Raw genomic sequence first — 20,677 nt, 5'->3', positions numbered from 1 at the left:
GGTCCCATGTGAAAACATGGGGCCCCTTTCAGTGCGAGGTCGGGTGTCCGTTTTTTTATTTTGACAAGTACCTGGATTACAAATGGATTACAAGAAGAAGAGGCTTCTACACTGGAGTATGTGAGTATAATTTTTTCCACAGGTACACCATGGATTCTACATGGAGAAGAGGACCAACCCTCGTGTGAACATAAGGTAAGTATGTGTATATGGAGGTGTGTATGTATGTATTAAAGTTATACTTTCAAGGTGTGTGTCTTATGTTTTTATTGGGGTATTTTTTTAGTAGTAGTACTACAGGTACCAGCGGGCCCGGTTTTCCTCCGCATGCTGGTACTTGTGGTTCTCCAAGTACCAGCTTGCGGGGGAGGCTTGCTGAGACTTGTAGTACTGCTACTAAAAACAATATTCATTTTTTTACACAATGGCTATCAGCCTCCCATCCGCAGCCCTTGGATGGGGGGGACAGCCTCGGGCTTCACCCCTGGTCCTTGGGTGGCTGGAGGGGGGGACCCCTTGATTGAAGGGGTCCCCACTCCTCCAGGGTACCCCGGCCAGGGGTGACTAGTTGGTTATGTAATGCCAGGGCCGCCGGGAGCTATATAAAAGTGTCCCCCGGCTGTGGCATTATGTATCTGGCTAGTGGAGCCCGGTGCTGGTTTCAGAAATATGGGGGAACCCTACGCTTTTTGTCCCCCGTATTTTTGGAACCAGGACCAGGCGCAGAGCCCGGTGCTGGTTGTTTAAATATTGGGGAACCTCTATCATTTTTTCCCCCATATTTTTGCAACCAGGACCGGCTCAAAGAGCCCGAGGCTGGTTTTGCTTAGGAGGGGGGACCCCACGCATTTTTTTTTTTTAAATTTAACACTGATTTTTTTTTTTTTACAAAGTGCACAATGAAGCCCAGCACGGATCTCTCAGATCCGGCCGAGATTCATTGTATAAAAGCCGGCAGTGTTTTACAAGTCACTCACGTAAAACACTGCCTAAAAATACGAATACCATCGACATTGGTAAAACCGAAAATGCAGAATACGGCAGCTTAGTAAATTAGTCGTACTAAATTCAAAAAGTTGCATATTTACACTTTCGATGTCATTCGTGATTGAACTTTGACCTCAAACGGGAAAATACGAACTTTAGTAAATATACCCCATTGTCTCTAATATTGATTTCACATAATATTTTATATACTGCTATACTTCTACTATTCTGTCTTGAACTTTCTTGATCTAGATGTTTGCACAGGAGACTCTCAGAACTTTATGTGTTGCTTTTAAAGACGTGGCTCCTGCCGTGTATACAGAGTGGAGTAAAAGACACCATGAAGCCAGTGTTACTCTGAAGAATCGGGCACAGTGTCTGGAAATGGTTTATGATGAAATGGAAAGTAACTTAATGGTAAAACTTTTTCCTTTTATAACTTAAATGTAATAATTTAAATTAGAAAAACAAAGTATATTTCCCTATATTGGAAATGAAATAATTTGCTAGTTTTGATCAGGGGACAATTTAGAAGTACTAGACATAATCTATCTGAAGTATCTGCATGTATCTATAGATCTATATATCCCTATTTTATTTGATTATAGCTCAATATTACAATAGACGTCACTAATAAAAGTAATGTATATTACATAATGATTTACATGTTTAAAGAAAGCTTCCTCATTAAAAAAGATGACATGAACAGCCATGCTAAATGGCATTTAGAGGAAACAACAAAGGAAACTGTCAAGTACCATCTTCTTACATTAGTTTCAGGACCTCATTTAGGGGCCCATTATCATTGGGGGCTGGTGAGTTGTGGTGGGAGATACTTAATTACATGAGCAATTCAGCATTGCTCTTGTCCAGGGACATCTGCTCCAAAAAGCAGATATCACCATAATCAGTACCACTTCTATAGAGGTAGCAATGTTACTTTCCATCTCCCGTGCCATCCTTCTGCGCATTTATGACCTGAGGACATGCATGCATACTCACAACCAAACTTTTCAGAGTTTGCTTAATACTAGGTGTCTCCATTCGGTACCTAAAAATGCCATTCATTTTTAGGTACCCAATGGGACACCTAGTATGATTAACATTGCCTGGTACTTAAAATATGGTTAACAGGCCCATAAGTTATGATGAATACTTTTTTATTAATCTAAATATTGTGACCTAGCACCTGAAAATGGTATCTTCTGATGTACAGTTGAAATGGGATTGAAGTTGTTCCTGGCTGAGTATATGCCTAAATATAACTAAATATGGACCAACATGCGAAAGGAAAGGGAATGAGAATACGTAATTAGGCTTTAAATAGTGGAGTATTTAGGTGAGCGTTCCTTGTTTAGATTTGGTTGCAGAGCACTGTCCTCATAGATGATGAAACCAGGAATCTTAGTGCCACATCCTTTCTGCACCTACCATGGCATTTCTTGAAAAAGCATTCTTGGTGCATGTTTATCAATTGTGAAAAAAATTCAAACACACAACAAGACACTTGGAATAAGATAGTCCCGTGACTTTCATGATTGATTAAACATAAATGATACTAAGTTGAGCACATTTATTAAAGAAAAATAGAATACTTAGAAATAATGAAGGAAGTTGTCATGCATTGCAGAACATACATTAATGTGATGTTTTCACTATTTCCAGTATGTGCATTTCTTGACGGACTCACAATGAAACAAGTTTGCACACACTGATTGAAAGGGGGCAACTACAAAAAATAGGATGCAGGGGTGTACCTAAAAAGAGGAGTGTGGTCTTCCTTAGCATGTGTCGCAGTTTCATAGACAAACTTCTGTGACTTATTCAATCTCTATAATTGCTCTTGCAGTGTCTCCCTTTGCTTGGAGCCTCTTAAGAAACAATGCTACTGTAGCTCTCTTCCTTTTTTCATTTAAACTTCTTCTTGTTAAATTATTGAATATTTTGAGCTGCATGACGCTGGACCTTCATAACACCGGTTTTTATAACTAACACTACTCTCTGCAGTTGACTTCCTCTCTCTAACTTACACATAACCTCTCAAAGACTGAATTATTGGTGTCTTACACATTGGCCCTCATTCCGAGTTGATCGCTCGCTAGCTACTTTTTGCAGCCGTGCAAACGCATAGTTGCCGCCCATGGGGGAGTGTATTTTTGCTTTGAAAGTGTGCGATCGCATGTGCAACCGAGTGGGACGAAAGTTTTTTTGCAGTTTCTGAGTAGGTCTGAACTTACTCAGCCCTTGCGATTACTTCAGCCTGTTCAGTCCCGGAATTGACGTCAGACACCCGCCCTGCAAACGCCTGCGTTTTCCCTACCACGCCCAGAAAACGGTTAGTTGGCACCCATAAACACCCTCTTTCTGTCTCCTTGCGAACGGCTGTGCGAATGGAATCATCACTAGAAGCATTGCACAGCAACAATGCTGTTTGAACCCGTAATCGGCAGCGTGCGATCAACTCGGAATGATCCCTATTGTTGCGTTCCCCCAGTTGACATTTCTATTTTGGTTAACAAAGTTCTTTTCTCACGTCCTAGAGGATGCTGGGGTCCATTTTAGTACCATGGGGTAAAGACGGTTCCGCAGGAGCCTTCGGTACTTTAAGACTTTTTTACAGTGTGAACTGGCTCCTCCCTCTATGCCCCTCCTCCAGACCTCAGTTTAGAAAATGTGCCCAGGAGACTGGATGCACACTAGTGGAGCTCTACAGAGCTTTGCTGGAAAAATACTTTCTTAGGTTTTTTATTTTACAGGGAAGCTGCTGGCAAACAGCTTCCCTGCTGTGTGGGACTTAGGGGGGGAAGTAGGAACCAACTTCTCAATTAGTTAATGGTTCTGCTTCCGCTGACAGGACACCATTAGCTCCTGAAGGGTACTGAACACAGCCCAAGCCCGGCCAGCGTTCACTCCCACAGCACTGCCGCCACCCCCTAACAGAGGCAGAAGTCAGAAGGCTGGTGAGTATATTACCGGAGTCCTGCAGAGAGGGGATCCCCTGGTCATCGTTGGCGGCATACAGGTACACGTGCAGCGGCGGGACGCTGCGCGCCATGTCTCTCAGCACAAGGGTGCAGAGCACGGGGGAGGGGGGTTGCTCTGAGGGCATGTTTTAAAACCTTACTCTCACTGGCAAAAAGGGTACATACATGTACAGCCGCTGATGTGCCATCCCCAGCCAGTGTAAATATTACATTGCTGAGGCTGAGGGGCGGGGCTTCTCCTCAGACTTGCCAGAACACTCACTGGGTGCCATTTTCTCCTGCAGAAACTCCAATGTGAAGCTCCTGAACATTGTTTCTCCTCATGACAACGCTGATACAAGTACAGGGTGTTATAGAAGGGTCAGAAAGTGTTCATTATAATTAGGTCTGTGGGCCTATTATTGGTATATGCGCTGTAAGTGGGTAATATTTCCACAATTAACAATAAGTTGCAGTGTGTGGACTGCCAAATCCCTCTGTGTCTCTCTGTCAGACTTTAGTGTGGGTCTGTCCCCAATAGATCCCGTGTGTGTGTGTGTGTGTGTGTGTGTGTGTGTGTGTAACATGTCAGACATTGGGGAGGGTTCTTTCCAGGAAGAACCCATTTTAGATGCACAAGAGGGTAATGTGGTGGCCCTTCTCTCTCAGAAAGAGCCGGAGTGGGTGAGAATGTTGCAAAATAATGTCAATGCTTGCAAAGAAATTCTCTGAGTCTGAACAACAGACTAAATATTGGAGGCAGTCTGTTGAGGATGCACTGTTTACTGACCCCTCCATATCATCCACTCGGGTCCCATCCAGTTCCCAGATAATGCAAGGGGACACAGACACAGATTCCGACTCTGACGTCGACACTGGGGATTTGAGAGGGGTAGACCCCAAATTAGCCAAAAGCATACAATGTATGATAGTTGCTATAAAGGAAGTGTTGGAGTTTCCTGAAACAACACTTGTCCCAGAGGAAAAGGATTATTTTAAATTAAATAAAAAAACAAGTGACTTTTCCTCCTTCAAAGGATTTGAATGCGTTCTTTGAAGAATCCTGGGCTAACCCTAAAAGAAATTTACCCTTCCCAGAAGGATACGTGTAGCGTACCCTTTCCCTGAGGAAGACAGGCACAAATGGGAGTCTCCCCCAATGATAGACACCTCAGTTTCTTGGCTGTCTAAGAAAATTGTTTTGCCTGCCCCAGGTTCAGACTCATTAAAAGATCCAGCTGACCGTAAATTAGAAACAACCCTAAAATCCATATATACGGCTAACGGAACGGTGCTCAGGCCCACCATTGCTTGTGAGTGGGTGGGTAACGCTGTGGGAAAATGGTCTGACAACTTGCTTGTTAACATAGACACAGTTGACAGTTAATCCTAACTCTCGGCCATATCAAAGATGCTGCAGGTTACTTAGTTGAAGCTATGAAGGATATTGGGTTGCTGAGTTCAAGATCCTCCGCTATGGCAATTTCAGCCCGCAGGGTGCTGTGGATCCGCCAATGGAATGCTGATGCGGAATCAAAAAAGAATATTGAGGTGCTCCGTTACAATGGAGAAGCCCTCTTTGGAGACAAGCTGGATGCCATGATTTCAACAACTACATCAGGCAAGTCAGCATTTCTGCCTTACGCAGCTGCTCCACCTAGGAAAGGATATAATTCTCATACGATGCAGTCCTTTCGGCCCAAAAAGGCAAAGAGTACCCCCTTCTTCACAGGAAGAGGGCGAGGAAGAGGTAAAAAATCTACAACACCATCAGGCTCACAGGAGCAGAAGTCAACAGCTACTTCTGCTAAAACCTCAGCATGACGCTGGGGCTCCCCTGTGGGAGTACGTCTACTGTTTTTCAGCCAGGTCTGGATTCACTCAGATCTGGATCCTTGGGTATTACAGATAGTATCCCAAGGGTAAAATTGGAATTTCAAGACCTTCCCCCATGCCGATTTTTCAAATCAGCCTTACCAGCTTCTGTTCAGGACAGAACAAAGGTGCTGAACGCAATACAGAAATTATGTCAAGACAACGTAATTTCCTTAGTTCCGGTGTCACAACAGGAAAAAGGGTTTTATTCAAGCCTAGAAATGAAAAAAGAAGAAAGAAGCATTTTTATTTGGACGCACTCAACCACTGTTCATTTTCTTAAAATTTTTAATCTTTATTAGGTATGCATTAAAATAATTTGGGGAATTGGTGAAATATTAAAGTATAGTGTGAATAAGAAAAACAGTATGTGATAATAAAAACTACTAGTTTCCGATTGGTGATCCCTCAAAGTGTGAAACCGAATAAAGGCTAGATTGCCTATAACAAAATTCAATATTTATGTCTTTCTTGGTGTTAACCTATAAACTGCCCTTTTAATAGGTGTAACAAGCTAACAGTATTATTATTTATTTTTCTGCCAGGCACAATTACAACACTTGCAAAATGCTTTTATGAACTGTAGCTGTTTGTAATATTGCTTAAATTGTTTCAATGATGTGTCACCATTGATTCTTCACAAAAGGGAGATGACTCATCCACTAACTGTCTGTGAATGACACACCACTCCTTGTATATTTAAGGATAGGTTTCCCACTATATCTAGTGAGTTTACTATTGATGGCAATCTAATAGTTTATAGGTAACAATCTGAGTTCCATCCCACAAAGTTAGCTATATGCATTAAACAATTGGACATAATACTTCTCATTAATTGTATTTATTCAACACTGAATAATACTCCCTTTAATTTCTTTATTTCTCCTAATGTTGGGAAATGCAGGCTGATCAGGCACAATATCTATAGTTACTGCCCAACTCATATATATTTTTTATGCACAGATAGTGAGTACACATAGGAGAGTGGCCGCCTGTCTTATTACCGCTGGCCGCACCGAGCTCAGCGTGTGTAAGGGCTGGCGCCGGGATTCCCCCGCTCTCTCCCTCCTCTCTCCGTCTGACGTCTTCACTCCGCTGCTGGCAGCGGATATCACGGGGGAGAGCGCTCCTATAGTCAAATGCGGCTTAGCTAGGTGGGACAATAATAATATGATTACAGACACATTTATCACACAGGTTTCAGTTTGAGTTTTTTACACCGCTCGGAAGCAGCCCACGGCCGTTTCACCTTAGGCTTCCTCAGGGCTCTAACCAGAGCCAAGATTTCCGTTTCCTTATATCCCTCATATCCTATCCTGATTGGATCTAAGACCTGTCAGTCATTCTTCACTCATTCATTCGAATCCTATTGTATAATTAATCATAGATCTTGGCATTAATGATGCCATTAATATGTATTATTAACAATTTCTGTATTGGTGATACATTCTACTGTTTTATGTTATTAAAGAATTTTTTGACTCAAGAAATCAGATAGATTTATTATTATTATTATTATTATTATTACCATTGGGGGCACTTTACAAAATATTAGTATATTTATCTAGTAGAAATATACTCCCAAATATAATTTCTACAATCCATTCCTTCATATGGCATTTGTTATTATTATTATTTTTGCATTTATTAAATATAATTGAATTATAGATAGTTGCATAATTTAATAATTTTTATATATTTCAGATCTATGATTTTTTATTATTTTTCCTTTTTTTAAGTTTTTAAAATGCAATTTATCAACCCTCATTCTATTATTCCTATCAATATCAATTGATTACTATAATTTTCATTCATTCATACCAGATATTGTTATGATATTTCAGATTAAATATTAGTGGACAATCCTATTAGGATAATTTGTATCTGGTGAATATTTTTTCAGTCGTTCAGTATTCATTTGTTATAGTACCTTAATAAAAAATATCTTGATATGTTATCATTATTCTATATATTGATACAGATCTCATGTTCATAACAACCCTTACAATAGTGATAACCAAAGATATATTCAGTGGCACAGAGTATACCATGATATATTCAATTTGTATATATAAAAGAACATATTAAGAAAACTGTTGCGAGATTATTCAAACCCTGTGTGCATTTTTATTCAAGCCTGTTTGTAGTGCCAAAACCAGATGGCTCGGTCAGACCGATTTTAAACCTGAAGACTCTGAACCTCTATTTGAAAAGGTTAAAATTCAAGATGGAATCCCTGAGAGCGGTGATCTCCAGCTTGGAGGAAAAGGAATTTCTGGTGTCAATGAACATCAAAGATGCTTATTTACATGTGCCCATCTACCCTCCGCATCAGGCATACCTGAGGTTTGCTGTGCAGGACTGCCACTAAAAGTTCCAAACATTGCCTTTCGGGCTCTCCACGGCTCCGAGAATATTCACCAAGGTGATGGTGGAGATGATGGTTCTCCTTTGCAGGAAAGGAGTCAACATAATTCCTTACCTGGACGATCTCATAAAAGCGAGATCCAGGGAGAAACTAGTGCAGAACATTGCACTTTCCCGGTTGGATCATAAACCTTCCAAAATCACAATTGGAACCCAAAATGAGGTTATCATTTCTGGTAACGATATTGGACACGGAAGCACAAAAAGTATTCCTATCGGTGGAAAAGGCTCTGGAGATCCAGAGAATGGTCAAACAAGTTTTGAAACCTGCACACGTATCGATTAATCAGTGCATCCGCCTGCTGGGGAAGATGGTAGCAGCCTACGAGGCTCTACAATTTGGCCGATTCAATGCCAGGGTCTTCCAATGGGACATACTGGACAAGTGGCCAGGATCGCACCTACACATGCACTGGAGGATAATCCTGTCAACAAAAGCCAGAATTTCACTATTGTGGTGGCTTCAAAGTTCTCACCTCCTGGAGGGACGCAGGTTCGGGATTCAGAATTGGATCCTGGTGACCACAGATGCAAGCCTCCGAGGTTGGGGAGCAGTCACGCAAGGGGAAAGCTTCCGAGGAAGATGGTCAAGTCAAGAAGTACTCCTTCACATAAACATTCTGGAATTGAGAGCTGTGTACAACAGCCTTCATCAAGCGGCACACCTTCTTCAAGGTCATCCCATAGAGATCCAGTCAGACAATGTAACGGCAGTAGCTTACATAAACCGTCAGGGCAAAACAAAAAGCAGAGCGGCAATGGCAGAGGTGACACAAATTCTCCTCTGGGCAGGAAGACATGCAAAAGCTCTGTCGGCAATTTTAATTCCGGGAGTTGACAACTGGGAAGCAGACTTCCTCAGCAGACACGATCTCCATCCAGGAGAATGGGGTCTCCACCGAGAGGTCTTTGCGGAAGTAGCAAGTCGTTGGGGTGTTCCTCAAGTAGATATGATGGCATCACGTCTCAACAAGAAGCTTCAGAAATATTGTTTCAGGTCGGTGTATCTGTTCCCTCCACTTTCACTAATACCATAAGTTCTCAAGATCATCAGAAGAACAAAGATTCGAGCAATTCTCATTGCTCGAGACTGGCCAAGGAGGGCTTGGTATCCAGATCTTCAGGAGTTGCTACTGGAAGATCCTCGGCCTCTTCCTCTTCGCGAGGACCTGTTTCAGCAGGGGCCGTTAGTTTATCAAGACTTACCACGGCTACGTTTGACGGCATGGCTGTTGAGCTCCAGATCCTAGCCCGTAAGGGTATTCCCAATTAAGTCATTCCCACACTTATTCTGGCCAGGAAAGGGGTAACGTCGAAACATTACGATCGTATTTGGAGAAAATATGTATCTTGGTGTGAAGCCAAAAAGTCTCCTGCAGTGGAGTTTCAATTAGGACGTCTTCTCCGATTTCTACAGGCGGATGTGGATGCTGGCTTGAGCTTAGGGTCTATCAAGGTCCAGATATTGGCCTTGTCCATTTTCTTTCAGAAACAGTTGGCTTCCCTTCCTGAGGTCCAGACGTTCGTGAATGGGGTTCTGCGCATCCAACCTCCCTTTGTGTCTCCTGCGGCGCCATGGGCTCTTAATGTGGTGTTGCAGTTCCTTAAATCAGACTGGTTTGAGCCTCTGCAAGAGGTGGAGTTGAAGTTTCTCACATGGAAAGTGGTCATGCTGTTGGCCTTGGCTTCAGGCAGACGAGTGTCTGAATTAGGGGTTCTGTCACACAAGAGTCCTTATTTGATTTTTCATGAAGATAGAGCTGAACTGTGGACGCGTCAGCATTTTCTTCCGAAGGTTGCGTCTTCTTTCCATATCAACCAACCTGTGGTGGTGCCAGTGGCTTCTGACACCTCAGCCGTTTCAAAGTCCTTGGATATCGTCAGAGCATTGAGGACTGATGTTGCAAGAATGGCTCGGATAAGGAAAACAGAATCCTTGTTTGTCCTCTATGGACCCAAAAAGATTAGGAGTCCTGTTTCTAAGCAGACTATTGCGAGCTGGATAAGAGGTACCATTCAGCACGCTCATTCCACTGCAGGATTGCCTTTACCGAGCTCGGTAAAAGCCCACTCTACCAGGAAAGTTGGTTCGTCCTGGGCGGCTGCCCTGGGTGTCTCGGCATTGCAAATCTGCCGAGCTGCTACTTGGTCAGGTGCAAACACGTTTGCGAAGTTTTACAAGTTTTACACCTTGGCTGCTGACGACCTTCAATTTGGTCAGACAGTTCTGCAGGAACATCAGCACTTTCCCGCCCGTACTGGGAGCTTTGGTACATCTCCATGGTACTAAAATGGACCCCAGCATCCTCTACGACGTAAGAGAAAATAGGATTTTTATAACCTACCGGTAAATCCATTTCTTGTAGTCCGTAGAGGATACAGGGCGCCCGCCCAGTGCTCATTTTTCCTGCAAACTACATTTTGTCTTTTTACACAGGTTCTCATGTGTTAAGATGTTCACAGCAGTTGCTGTTGCGTTATGCATGCACGTTAGCATGGGTTAAGTTGAAAGCCATGTTAGGTGGCATGTTTTGTGTGGTGTGAGCTGGTATGAATCTCGCCACTAGTTTAATGTAAATTCTTCTCTCGAAGATGTCTGTCTCCTCGGGCACAGTTCCTATACTGAGGTCTGGAGGAGGAGCATAGAGGTAGGAGCCAGTTCACACTGTTAAAAAGTCTTAAAGTGCCGAAGGCTCCTGCGGAACCATCTATATCCCATGGTACTAAAATGGACCCCAGCATCCTCTATGGACTACGAGAAAAGGATTTACTGGTAGGTTATAAAAATCCTGTTATAACTCCTACGCTGAAATACATTTTCAACATAGTCATATAATGTATGGCTTAAGTAGCACCTGCTGTAAATGATACCAATATTAGAAGTATATAATGCGGATTTTTTATTTAACCCTACAAACTCTTTACAGAGTGTATTGACACTTTTGAATTCACAGTGACCTGATGTAAAAAAACAGATGGCATAATTCTAATGGAAGGTTTCATGTTCTGTATAGAGCTAGTATCATTCAGAAGCGCACAAGCATACTGGAGGCTGGGAAGAGACAGGAGGTGTAGCCAAACTCTGGGAGGAGTGGACACACCCTTTCTGGAAAAAAAAATGAAAACACTAAGGGCCAGATGTACTAAGCCTTGAAAAGTGGAACATTTCATGGTGATATAGGGGTCTATTCATGAAGCAATGAAAAATGTGGAGAAGTGAACCAGTGGAGAAGTTGCCCATGGCAACCAATCAGCTGCACTGTATAATTTTATAGAATGCACTTTATAAATGTTATCTCAACACTGATTGGATGCCATGGGCAAATTCTCCACTGGCTCACTCCCCCATTCTTTTCATTGCTTCATGAATAGACCCCAAAGTACCAACCAACCAGCTCCTGTCATTTCTCTAGCATCCATAAGGTATATTGGGGGAATCTAGTATGATGGGGTATAGACGGGGTCCAAAGGAGCCGGTGCACTTTAATTTTCTCTTACGTACTTGGGGATACTGGGAATCTATTTAGTACCATGGGGTATAGACGGGTCCACTAGGAGCCTTGGGCACTTTAAGAATTTGATAGTGTGCACTGACTCCTCCCTCTATGCCCCTCCTACCAGACTCGGTTTAGAAAATGTGCACGGAGGAGCCGGTCACGTCGCTGGAAGCTCCTGAAGAGTTTTCTGCATTTATTTTATCTGTTTATTATTTTCAGGCAGGACTGGATGGCATGCCTCGTAGTACTTAGGGGGGGGGGGGGGGGGGTGAACAGCCCAACCACTTGAAGGGTTAATGGTCACATTCCCTGCTGCCAGGACACTAGCTCCTGAGGGAACTATTCACAAGCCCCACGACGGCGAGCGTACATTCCTGCAGCACGCCGCCACCCCTAACAGAGCTAGAAGAGTGGTGAGTACTAAGCCGGCGTCCCGGTTAGCGGGTCGCCGGCCATTGGCGGCATGAGGGTATGGTGACGCACGGCTTTTACATCGGGCGGCTGGGTCTCCAGACTCAGTACACAGTGCAGACGCACGGCTTCTGAGGGAGCAAACTGAGTCTCAGTACACTATAAGTACCCAGACTGGCATTACAGACTTAAAAGGGGGCTGACTCAATTTTAGACACAAAATATTACCTCAGCCAGTATAAAAAAAAGTGTGGGTAGACCGCGCGCCATTGAAGGGGTGGGGCTTCACTATAAGTGGATCCAGCAGCTCACCAGTGCCATTTTCCCTCTGCAGTGGACACAGATGCTGACTGACAGGGACGAGCAGCTCCTCTTGAGAGACTCCATATTACCTCAGCGGTAACAGGGGGTCATAGCAGGCGGGAGCACTTACCCCCAATCTGGGTACTTAGTCTGCGACCTGGCTAAGCATGGCATTAGCAGTAAGGTTGCTGTGTGCTTGCTCCATACTATCTCTGTGTCTCCTGGAAGGGCTCTTTGTGGGTTAATTGTGCATTTAACCTGTTCCTGTGTGTGTGTGTGTGTGTGTGTGTGTGTGTGTGTGTGTGTGTGTGTGTGTGTGTGTGTGTGCTGTCACTGTTACAGTATGTCATACAAAGAGTGTGTTTCATGTAAGACACAATGTTATTTTTCTCCAGGGGGTTCACTACAGTCTACTCAGTGCAGTGTACCTTCCCAGGTTAGCGGGGCAGAGCCAGCTTGGCTGGACTCCATTAAGGGAATGATTTTCAATATTTCTACTAAATTGTCCCGCAATGAGAAAGAGATGCAATTTTAAAACAATCAATGACTGAGTTTATGAAAAGAGACTCAATACCCAAACCAGCGTCTCAGTGCCCTGCCATTGGCATTAGCAGTAAGAGCGCTGTGTGCTGGCTCCAGGCTATCTCTGTGTCTCTCTTGAAGGGCTCTTTGTGGCTTAATTGTGCATTTAACCTTTTCGTGTGTGTGTGTGTGTGTGTGTGTGCTGTCACTGTCACAGTATGTCAGGCAAGGAGTGTGTTTCATGTAAGGCACAGTGTTCCTCTTCTCTAGGGAATTCACTACAGTGTAGTCAGTGCAGTGTACCTTCCCAGGCTAGCGGGGTGGAGCCAGATAGGCTGGATTTAATTAGGGGAATGATTTCCAATATTTCTACTACATTGTCCCGCAATGAGAAAGAGACGCAATACTTAAGGAGATCGATGACTGAGTTTATAAGAGAGTCAGTACCCAAACCAGTGTCCCAGTCCCCTGCCATTTGTCTACAAAAATGTCCTTTGGCCCATATCCTGCAGTCTGACTCTGATGAGGAGGGGTCAGACATGGAGGAGGGGGAGGTGAACTCAGAGGTGGGAGAGGCTACTCTGTCACAGGTAATAGAGGCTCTCATAGAAGTTATCAGAGAAGTTCTGCATATCCCTGATAAGGTGACAGAGGAGACTGAGGAATCTTATTTTAATATAAAAAAGAAATCCTCAGCCACTTTTCCTGAGACAAAGGAACCCTGTTTGAGGAACTGTGGGTTAATCCCGATAGGAAATTTCAAATCCCTAAAAGGTTGATATCATCTTTTCCTTTTCCTCCTGAGAATAGGAAAAAATGGGAAAATCCACCGATAGTGGATGCATCAGTATCCAGGCTGTAATAAAGTAAATTATAATTATAATGATAATTGGGAGATCTCCGTTGTGATGATATTCAGCATATATAATTTATTATCAAATAGGGAACCACGCCCAAAAATCTGCGCAGAGCAGCGTGGACCAAGACAGAGTTCATCAATGAGCCCGTACCTTTAGAGCACTGGGCTTTACATATTTATACCATAACATTATACAATCATTCATAACTGATTTACTAATAAGGCGTACATATAGATAAAATGGGAAACAGATTGGTTGATGGGCAACAAGAGGAAGTGCCAAATATGGTCAGATGAGCTAATTGAAGTGAATGATTTTTTCCAGAAGATGGCAGACTGGTCCATGAATCTTATGTCTCCTATGCTTAATAATTGGGTCCTCGATTAGGCTTCGTCAGCATAGGTGTCATTCTTGTCCATAATGCCATGTTGTTTGTCCAAAGCAAAGGTCTATCAGATATTCCATATCTTGTCCTTGTCCTGGCACATAACCTCATAAAATGTAATTAAGACCGAGTTTATCTAGATTACAAGGGTCTTTTCTGATAGCCACGTACGCAATTAGTGGCTAATTAAAGCGCAACAGAATTTGCTGCGCTATATAAGAAACTGTTAATAAATAAATAAATTAGTCAGATGATAGAACACAAAGGTTGAAAGAAAAACATAATTTCTATACTATACTGAAATTAAGATACTTGTTACAGAAACTAGAAGCTATAGATTTAAAACACAATTAATGAGACACTACAGCTATATTTGATTAAGCCGTCCATTGATTTTATTAACGACCTCGCCGTTCACCCCCTACCCCCTTTTCTCCCCAATAAACACTCAGACAACTGAATTGCGATTTAAAAGGTCCAGCCAAATTTATTGATCGAATTAGAATTGGAACTCTATAAGTGGGTGGCGAGAAAGCAGTGCGTACCCCCGGCTACAGCCTACATATTAATTTCTCCTAAATTAAACAACGGGGCGGAACCTAAGTCCCGCCCTTGCGCAAGTTAGCTGAGCGGTACCACTTCCCACCATTGGCATAGCACCGGTCCACCCTTAAGATGACGACCGTGTCGGCCCTTGAGGCCACGACAAACTCGCCGAGTATCTGGGGGAAGTGCCGGCCAACCGACGTTGCGCTACTACAGACTGCCGAGGAGCACTGCTTGCCGCGCCTGCTGGACCTCTTTTGCCAGGCCATAATTAAAGACCGAATTGGCCTGACGGTGCCTCCACCGGACGTAAACTTAATTTCAAATTCCAGTTACCTCACCTTTGCCCTGGCGATAATGCAAATTCTGAACTGGCCTACCGGTGCCACCACCGAAAATAACAAACAAATCTTAATTCCTAATCACCAGGGCCAATTGCCCTACCAACTGGGCGGGAGGGTGGGTGCCTTCTTGGATCCTTGATCAGCATGAAAAGAGGGAGCCTGCCTGGCATTCCTGGTCTTTTGTACCTCCCAGGTAACTCTCCTCCCCTTTTTCCTATAGGATGCTGCTATGCTACCTGCTCTATCCCCCCCCCCTCCCCCTCCCCTCCCCCTTTCTCCCATTCCCTGTCCCAGGCTTCCTTCTTTTAAAAAACCCAGGACGCTTATTTATTCTCGGGCCTATTCGTCCCTCGAATTCTTTAAGCCGTCCATTGATTTTATTAACGACCTCGCCGTTCACCCCCTACCCCCTTTTCTCCCCAATAAACACTCAGACAACTGAATTGCGATTTAAAAGGTCCAGCCAAATTTATTGATCGAATTAGAATTGGAACTCTATAAGTGGGTGGCGAGAAAGCAGTGCGTACCCCCGGCTACAGCCTACATATTAATTTCTCCTAAATTAAACAACGGGGCGGAACCTAAGTCCCGCCCTTGCGCAAGTTAGCTGAGCGGTACCACTTCCCACCATTGGCATAGCACCGGTCCACCCTTAAGATGACGACCGCGTCGGCCCTTGAGGCCACGACAAACTCGCCGAGTATCTGGGGGAAGTGCCGGCCAACCGACGTTGCGCTACTACAGACTGCCGAGGAGCACTGCTTGCCGCCATAGCCTGGTTCCTAGAACCCAGGCCCGCCACCCGCTGCTACCTCCTGCCTCCCACTGACGCTTTCTGCTATGTCACCCAAGAATAAAGCTAAACCCTTCCCTGTCAGGTGTACCCCGTCTTGCCTGAACAGCCCTTCCTCTCCGTACCTCAACAACGGGTGCCTGGCGATCGTATCGCCTTCTCCCGTTAAGAGACGGGCTACCTTGTTCACCTTTCTTCTGACCCTTTGTAACCCCAGGCCCCCCTGTGCCCTTGGGACTATATCGGACCATGTGATCCGTGTATTAGGCCACCGGCCCTTCAGCCATTGTATGTCGGCTTGAATTGCCGTAATCAGCTCGCTCCCCTTGCTTTTTCCTAGATCGTTGCCCCCTAGACCTTTTGCACTCCTGAAAAGTAGCATTACACATAATCGTTACCCCCTGTTGTATGCGGACCTATGGTGCGAACTTTCGCGCGACCCATATGAAGGTGAAAACCACAAAACCTCTTTTTATTTGAGGGCAAAATTGGAAAAAGTCCTTCATTCCCCCATTTATGGCGGGCAGCTTAAGGCCTTGGGTTTCGCGAAAGACGCCGAGCTGCCTTCTAGTCTTGCTTTTCCGCGCATAAGTATACCTTGTACGCTCCTGATTTCCACCTGCCCAGTTTTTTGATCTCACCCACTGGTAACCCCTTACGTGCCAATACTGCCATGTCTTGTCAGTTGATAATTACACTTTCAAATGGCCGACACTTTCAAATGGCCTGACGGTGCCTCCACCGAAAATAAAAAATTTCTACATCCTAACGGTGCCACCACCGAAAATAAAAATTTTCTACATCCTGACGGTGCCTCCACCGAAAATAAAAAATTTCTACATCCTAACGGTGCCACCACCGCAAATAAAAAAATTTCTACATCCTAACGGTGCCACCACCGAAAATAAAAAATTTCTACATCCTAACGGTGCCACCACCGAAAATAAAAAATTTCTACATCCTAACGGTGCCACCACCGAAAATAAAAAATGTCTACATCCTAACGGTGCCACCAGCGAAAATAAAAAATTTCTACATCCTGATGGTGCCTCCACCGAAAATAACAAAGGAAAATTTCTACATCCTAACGGGTTCAATCCGGTTAGGTATACATCATATAGCGCACTATGATCTATACCTAGCAACTATCATATGAAATAAGACACCCGAGAGTGCATATAAACTCCACAAAGAATGCTCTTAACTGGATTGAACCCATGACCTAATCACTGTGAGGCCGTAATACTATCCCTTGCCACATAACTGGTGCGTTTACGCTGAATTGATATTCATGCCTTGCGCCAGACTATAGTTGTCCTACGTTATCGCGTATACCGCTAAGGCACATGCAGCCTTGACCCCTACTTTATGCAGAGACGATGTACTATTCAGCCCTTAAACCTTCGCTTTGCGCCCGGACCTTTGGCTTTCCTTTTCCTTCTGTCCTGTCTACCTTATTATGATACCATAAGTGACCATCATATTGCACGTTCACTAAAGTAGCTTTGATGGGTTTTTACTGTGATCGCTACCGCTACTTGTTGCATTTTGTATGACCGTTTGGTTATGGAACAAACGTATTCAGCGCTTAAAGACATAGCTAGTAAATGTAATATGAATTAAGAACTGGGATTGAACCCATGACCTCAGTGCTGCGAGGCCGTAATGCTAACCATTGCCCCATAAATGGTGCGTTTCTGCTATTCTGCTACCTAAGCGAACATAATGCTGCGCATTCCCCAAAGCAGCTTTGATGGTTCTTCTATTGAGATCGCTATCGCTACTTGCTTTGTCTCCCAGGCCTGCCTTTTGTATGACACTCAGGTTATATAACAAGCTACTTTGTACTAAGCGGTTATCATTATAACTCTATACCACATAATACAATGCCAGGGGATTAAACCCTGCGCTTAGCACAGTGGAAGTTGTACTGTGTAGCGCTGGGCTGTACCGCGCTATGCAAATCATGGCCTGTCTATTTTTTATTTATTTTTATTTATTATTATTATTATTATTATTATTATTATTATTATTTTTGGTTTTTGTTACTGCCTCGTTATTATCTGTGTACCCAGGCCTTTTTCTAATGTATGGACTGTGCAAGGCATTGCAAATCGCCTGTGACGCCTTCCGACTAACTGCAATACAATAATAATGGAGCTAAGGCCACGGGTAATACCGAAAAATTTGCTAATATGAACGATATGGCGCGTGACTGTCCCACACTGATCTGTATTATACTGTTCTTATATACCTACTATCAATGTAATAATACATGTTCACGGCAATGCGATGACTGTTCTTGTAGTGTGAAAGGGTCTGAAACGGTATTTGCAAGCCCCAGGAGGTCATAGGCTGTCTCCATGTGTGATGTCAGCCTCCACAACCAGGAAACAGCTTGGAAAACACAGGAGACACGTGTGAGAGTGGCTTTATAAACTTTTAGACTGCAAAGCCATTATAAAATGTCTAATTGGAGTGATGAAGAGGTGAGGGAGCTGCTTTAGGATCAGAGGGGATGAGGAAATCTGCTGCCAAATTACTGGGACCGTCAAGGATACCCTCATATATAAAACATAGCACAATGCTTCAAGCTGCTGGGTTCCATCGTACTACTATCCAAAATTATTAATAATTAATTTAATTAAATACTTATTAATAATGTGTGGGCTAGAAAAGTCCATTTATATTGACAACCACTGTTTTCTATGGGTGAAACGGGTTCAGTGTGAATGGTACCAAAAAAGGTAATGAAATGGTAATTTACTGGTTACAACATGAGATGTGAAATGGGTTTAACTGCTCAGACATAAATAAATGTGCCCGCACTGGGGAACGAACCCAGGGAGCACGCACTGTAAGCGCCTTGCTCTAACTGCTAGGCCACAGCTATTTCTCCGTTTTAAGAACCGTTTCAAATACCATTTCAAAAGCAGGCTTTGCGATGTGAAAGCAGCATTACTAGTACCTGTTCTACCCTGCAATATATACATGCCGTTGCACTTCTGCGATCCTTGCATCAATCGCATACTATAACCCTATCATACTTTATACGCTGTAATTTAATACTGACTCTGCAATGTAACCACTGACCCATGTTATACTGTCTACTATGACACTATTACCCACTATGCGCTGCACTAACTCCCACAACCCTGTAATTCTACCCAGCACCCCCCTGCCCTTTTATTTCATTTATTTCTGTATTTTTATTTTTACACCCCCTCCCTCGTATACCGTACACTGGTCACACTGCTGGGAGGGGTTATGTGCAGGGGAGAAGATGAAAGGGAACCACTAACATTGTTGGAGGAGGGGAGATAAGATAACCCCCAGCCAGATAGCGTCTGCTGGACATGCTATCAGTAATTAAGAAGGGGGGAAGCTAGTGTATTACTGTGAGAGCAAAGATTTTATGAGGGAAGCCTTAGCAACGGGGAAGGGGAGGGTTGCTTAGATGTGGGATTATACTGGTGGACAGTGCTGGACTTTTCACTCATTATGTTCATTGACCATTGAGGCCTGCTTATCAGACAGTCGCTGTAACCCACTAAGCCACAGCGCAGAAGCCATACCCCTAGCCTGTAAATACATGATACTTATCTGGGTGGTCCCTCTGCGTGCATCCTAAGGAATCATTAGATTGCAAAGTTTCGCGTGGGCTCCCCCCGAAGCTAAGCCGTAAGGAGAAGCGAGACGAGTAGTCTGATCATCTGTAAGTAAGTACAGTAAGTGAAAGGGAAAAGTACCATATTACAAAGTAACATGACAGAAAAGGGGAAAATTTATGGAAATAAATAATTAACTATTTAAGCGTGCTGTCTTGCTGCTGTGGGCTGGAAGAAAGGCAGCAGTGGGTATTGAACCAGGGAATCCACATCACTATTCAGAACAGTCTCAGCTATTAACCCAGTGAGCCAACACAGTACCTGACGGGTAATGGGCCGGGGGAAGGTGCAGGCCTGCCTGCCACCAGGAAGGGGGGGGGGAGCGCTGTGGGCTGCTGTGGGCTGGCGCGCCGGAGCCCGCCCCAGCTATTGCGGTTGGCTGTACGCAGCTTGCCCCGCCTGCGCTTGCGGCGTGAGGGTGCCCCGAGACAGTATTGGAGGGTACGGGTGGGTTAATTGCAGCGCTGGGGGGGGGGGGGGTGTGCACGGGCTCCGGCGGTGGTGTCTGTCCCGCCGGAGCCGTTATCTGTGGCTGCTGCCGCTGCTGGGCGCGTGCCAGCGTGCGTGGGTACGCGCCGCTACTGTGCAGTGTCGCTGGGGGTGTAAGTGTGGGCTCCGGCGGTGGGGCCTGCCTCGCTGGTGCCGGGGTTTGTGGCTGCTGCTGCGGCTGCTGCTGGGCACGTCCCATCATGTGTGGGACTGTGGGTACGTGCTGCTCAGGTGCAGCGACGCGGGGGGTGTGCTCACGGGCTCCGGCGGTGGGGTCTGTCCCGCCGGAGCCGTGCTATACTGCTGCTGCTGCGCACGTCCCATCGTGTGTGGGTACGTGCTGTTAGTGTGCCGTGACGCGGGGGGTGTGCGTGTGAGCTCCGGCGGCGGGGCCTGTTCCGCCGGAGCTGGGACATCCGGCTGCTGCTGCGGCGGCTGGGCGGCGCCGAGCGTGACGCGATCGCTCGGCGCCTGAAGGGGTGGGGGTGTGTCCTGCAGCTGGTTGTGGGCTGGCGCGCCGGAGCCTGTTTCGGGCCCGCCGCGCGCCAGCCAGGAATGAGGGGTGAAGCGGGCGGCGGTCGCGGGGTTGAAATCGCGGGCTCCGGCA

The 20,677-nt window shown here is 44.8% G+C and overlaps 1 protein-coding gene across 3 annotated transcripts in view; it reads left to right on the top strand.

The window, feature by feature from the left end:
- The window catches only part of ATP8B3 (ATPase phospholipid transporting 8B3), a 937,871-nt gene that overhangs the window by 517,024 nt on the left and 400,170 nt on the right, over window positions 1–20,677 (top strand). For all 3 annotated transcript variants that reach the window (XM_063915843.1, XM_063915834.1, XM_063915853.1), the window contains one exon: window positions 1,240–1,404. In XM_063915843.1, the coding sequence (XP_063771913.1) occupies window positions 1,240–1,404 (165 nt within the window). The remainder of the gene's footprint in view (window positions 1–1,239; window positions 1,405–20,677) is intronic.

Source organism: Pseudophryne corroboree, chromosome 1 (genome assembly GCF_028390025.1).
Source record: "Pseudophryne corroboree isolate aPseCor3 chromosome 1, aPseCor3.hap2, whole genome shotgun sequence".
Lineage (NCBI taxonomy): Eukaryota > Metazoa > Chordata > Amphibia > Anura > Myobatrachidae > Pseudophryne > Pseudophryne corroboree.
The sequence above is the reverse complement of the archived record's forward strand: the minus strand, read 5'-3'. Positions and strand labels throughout refer to the sequence as shown.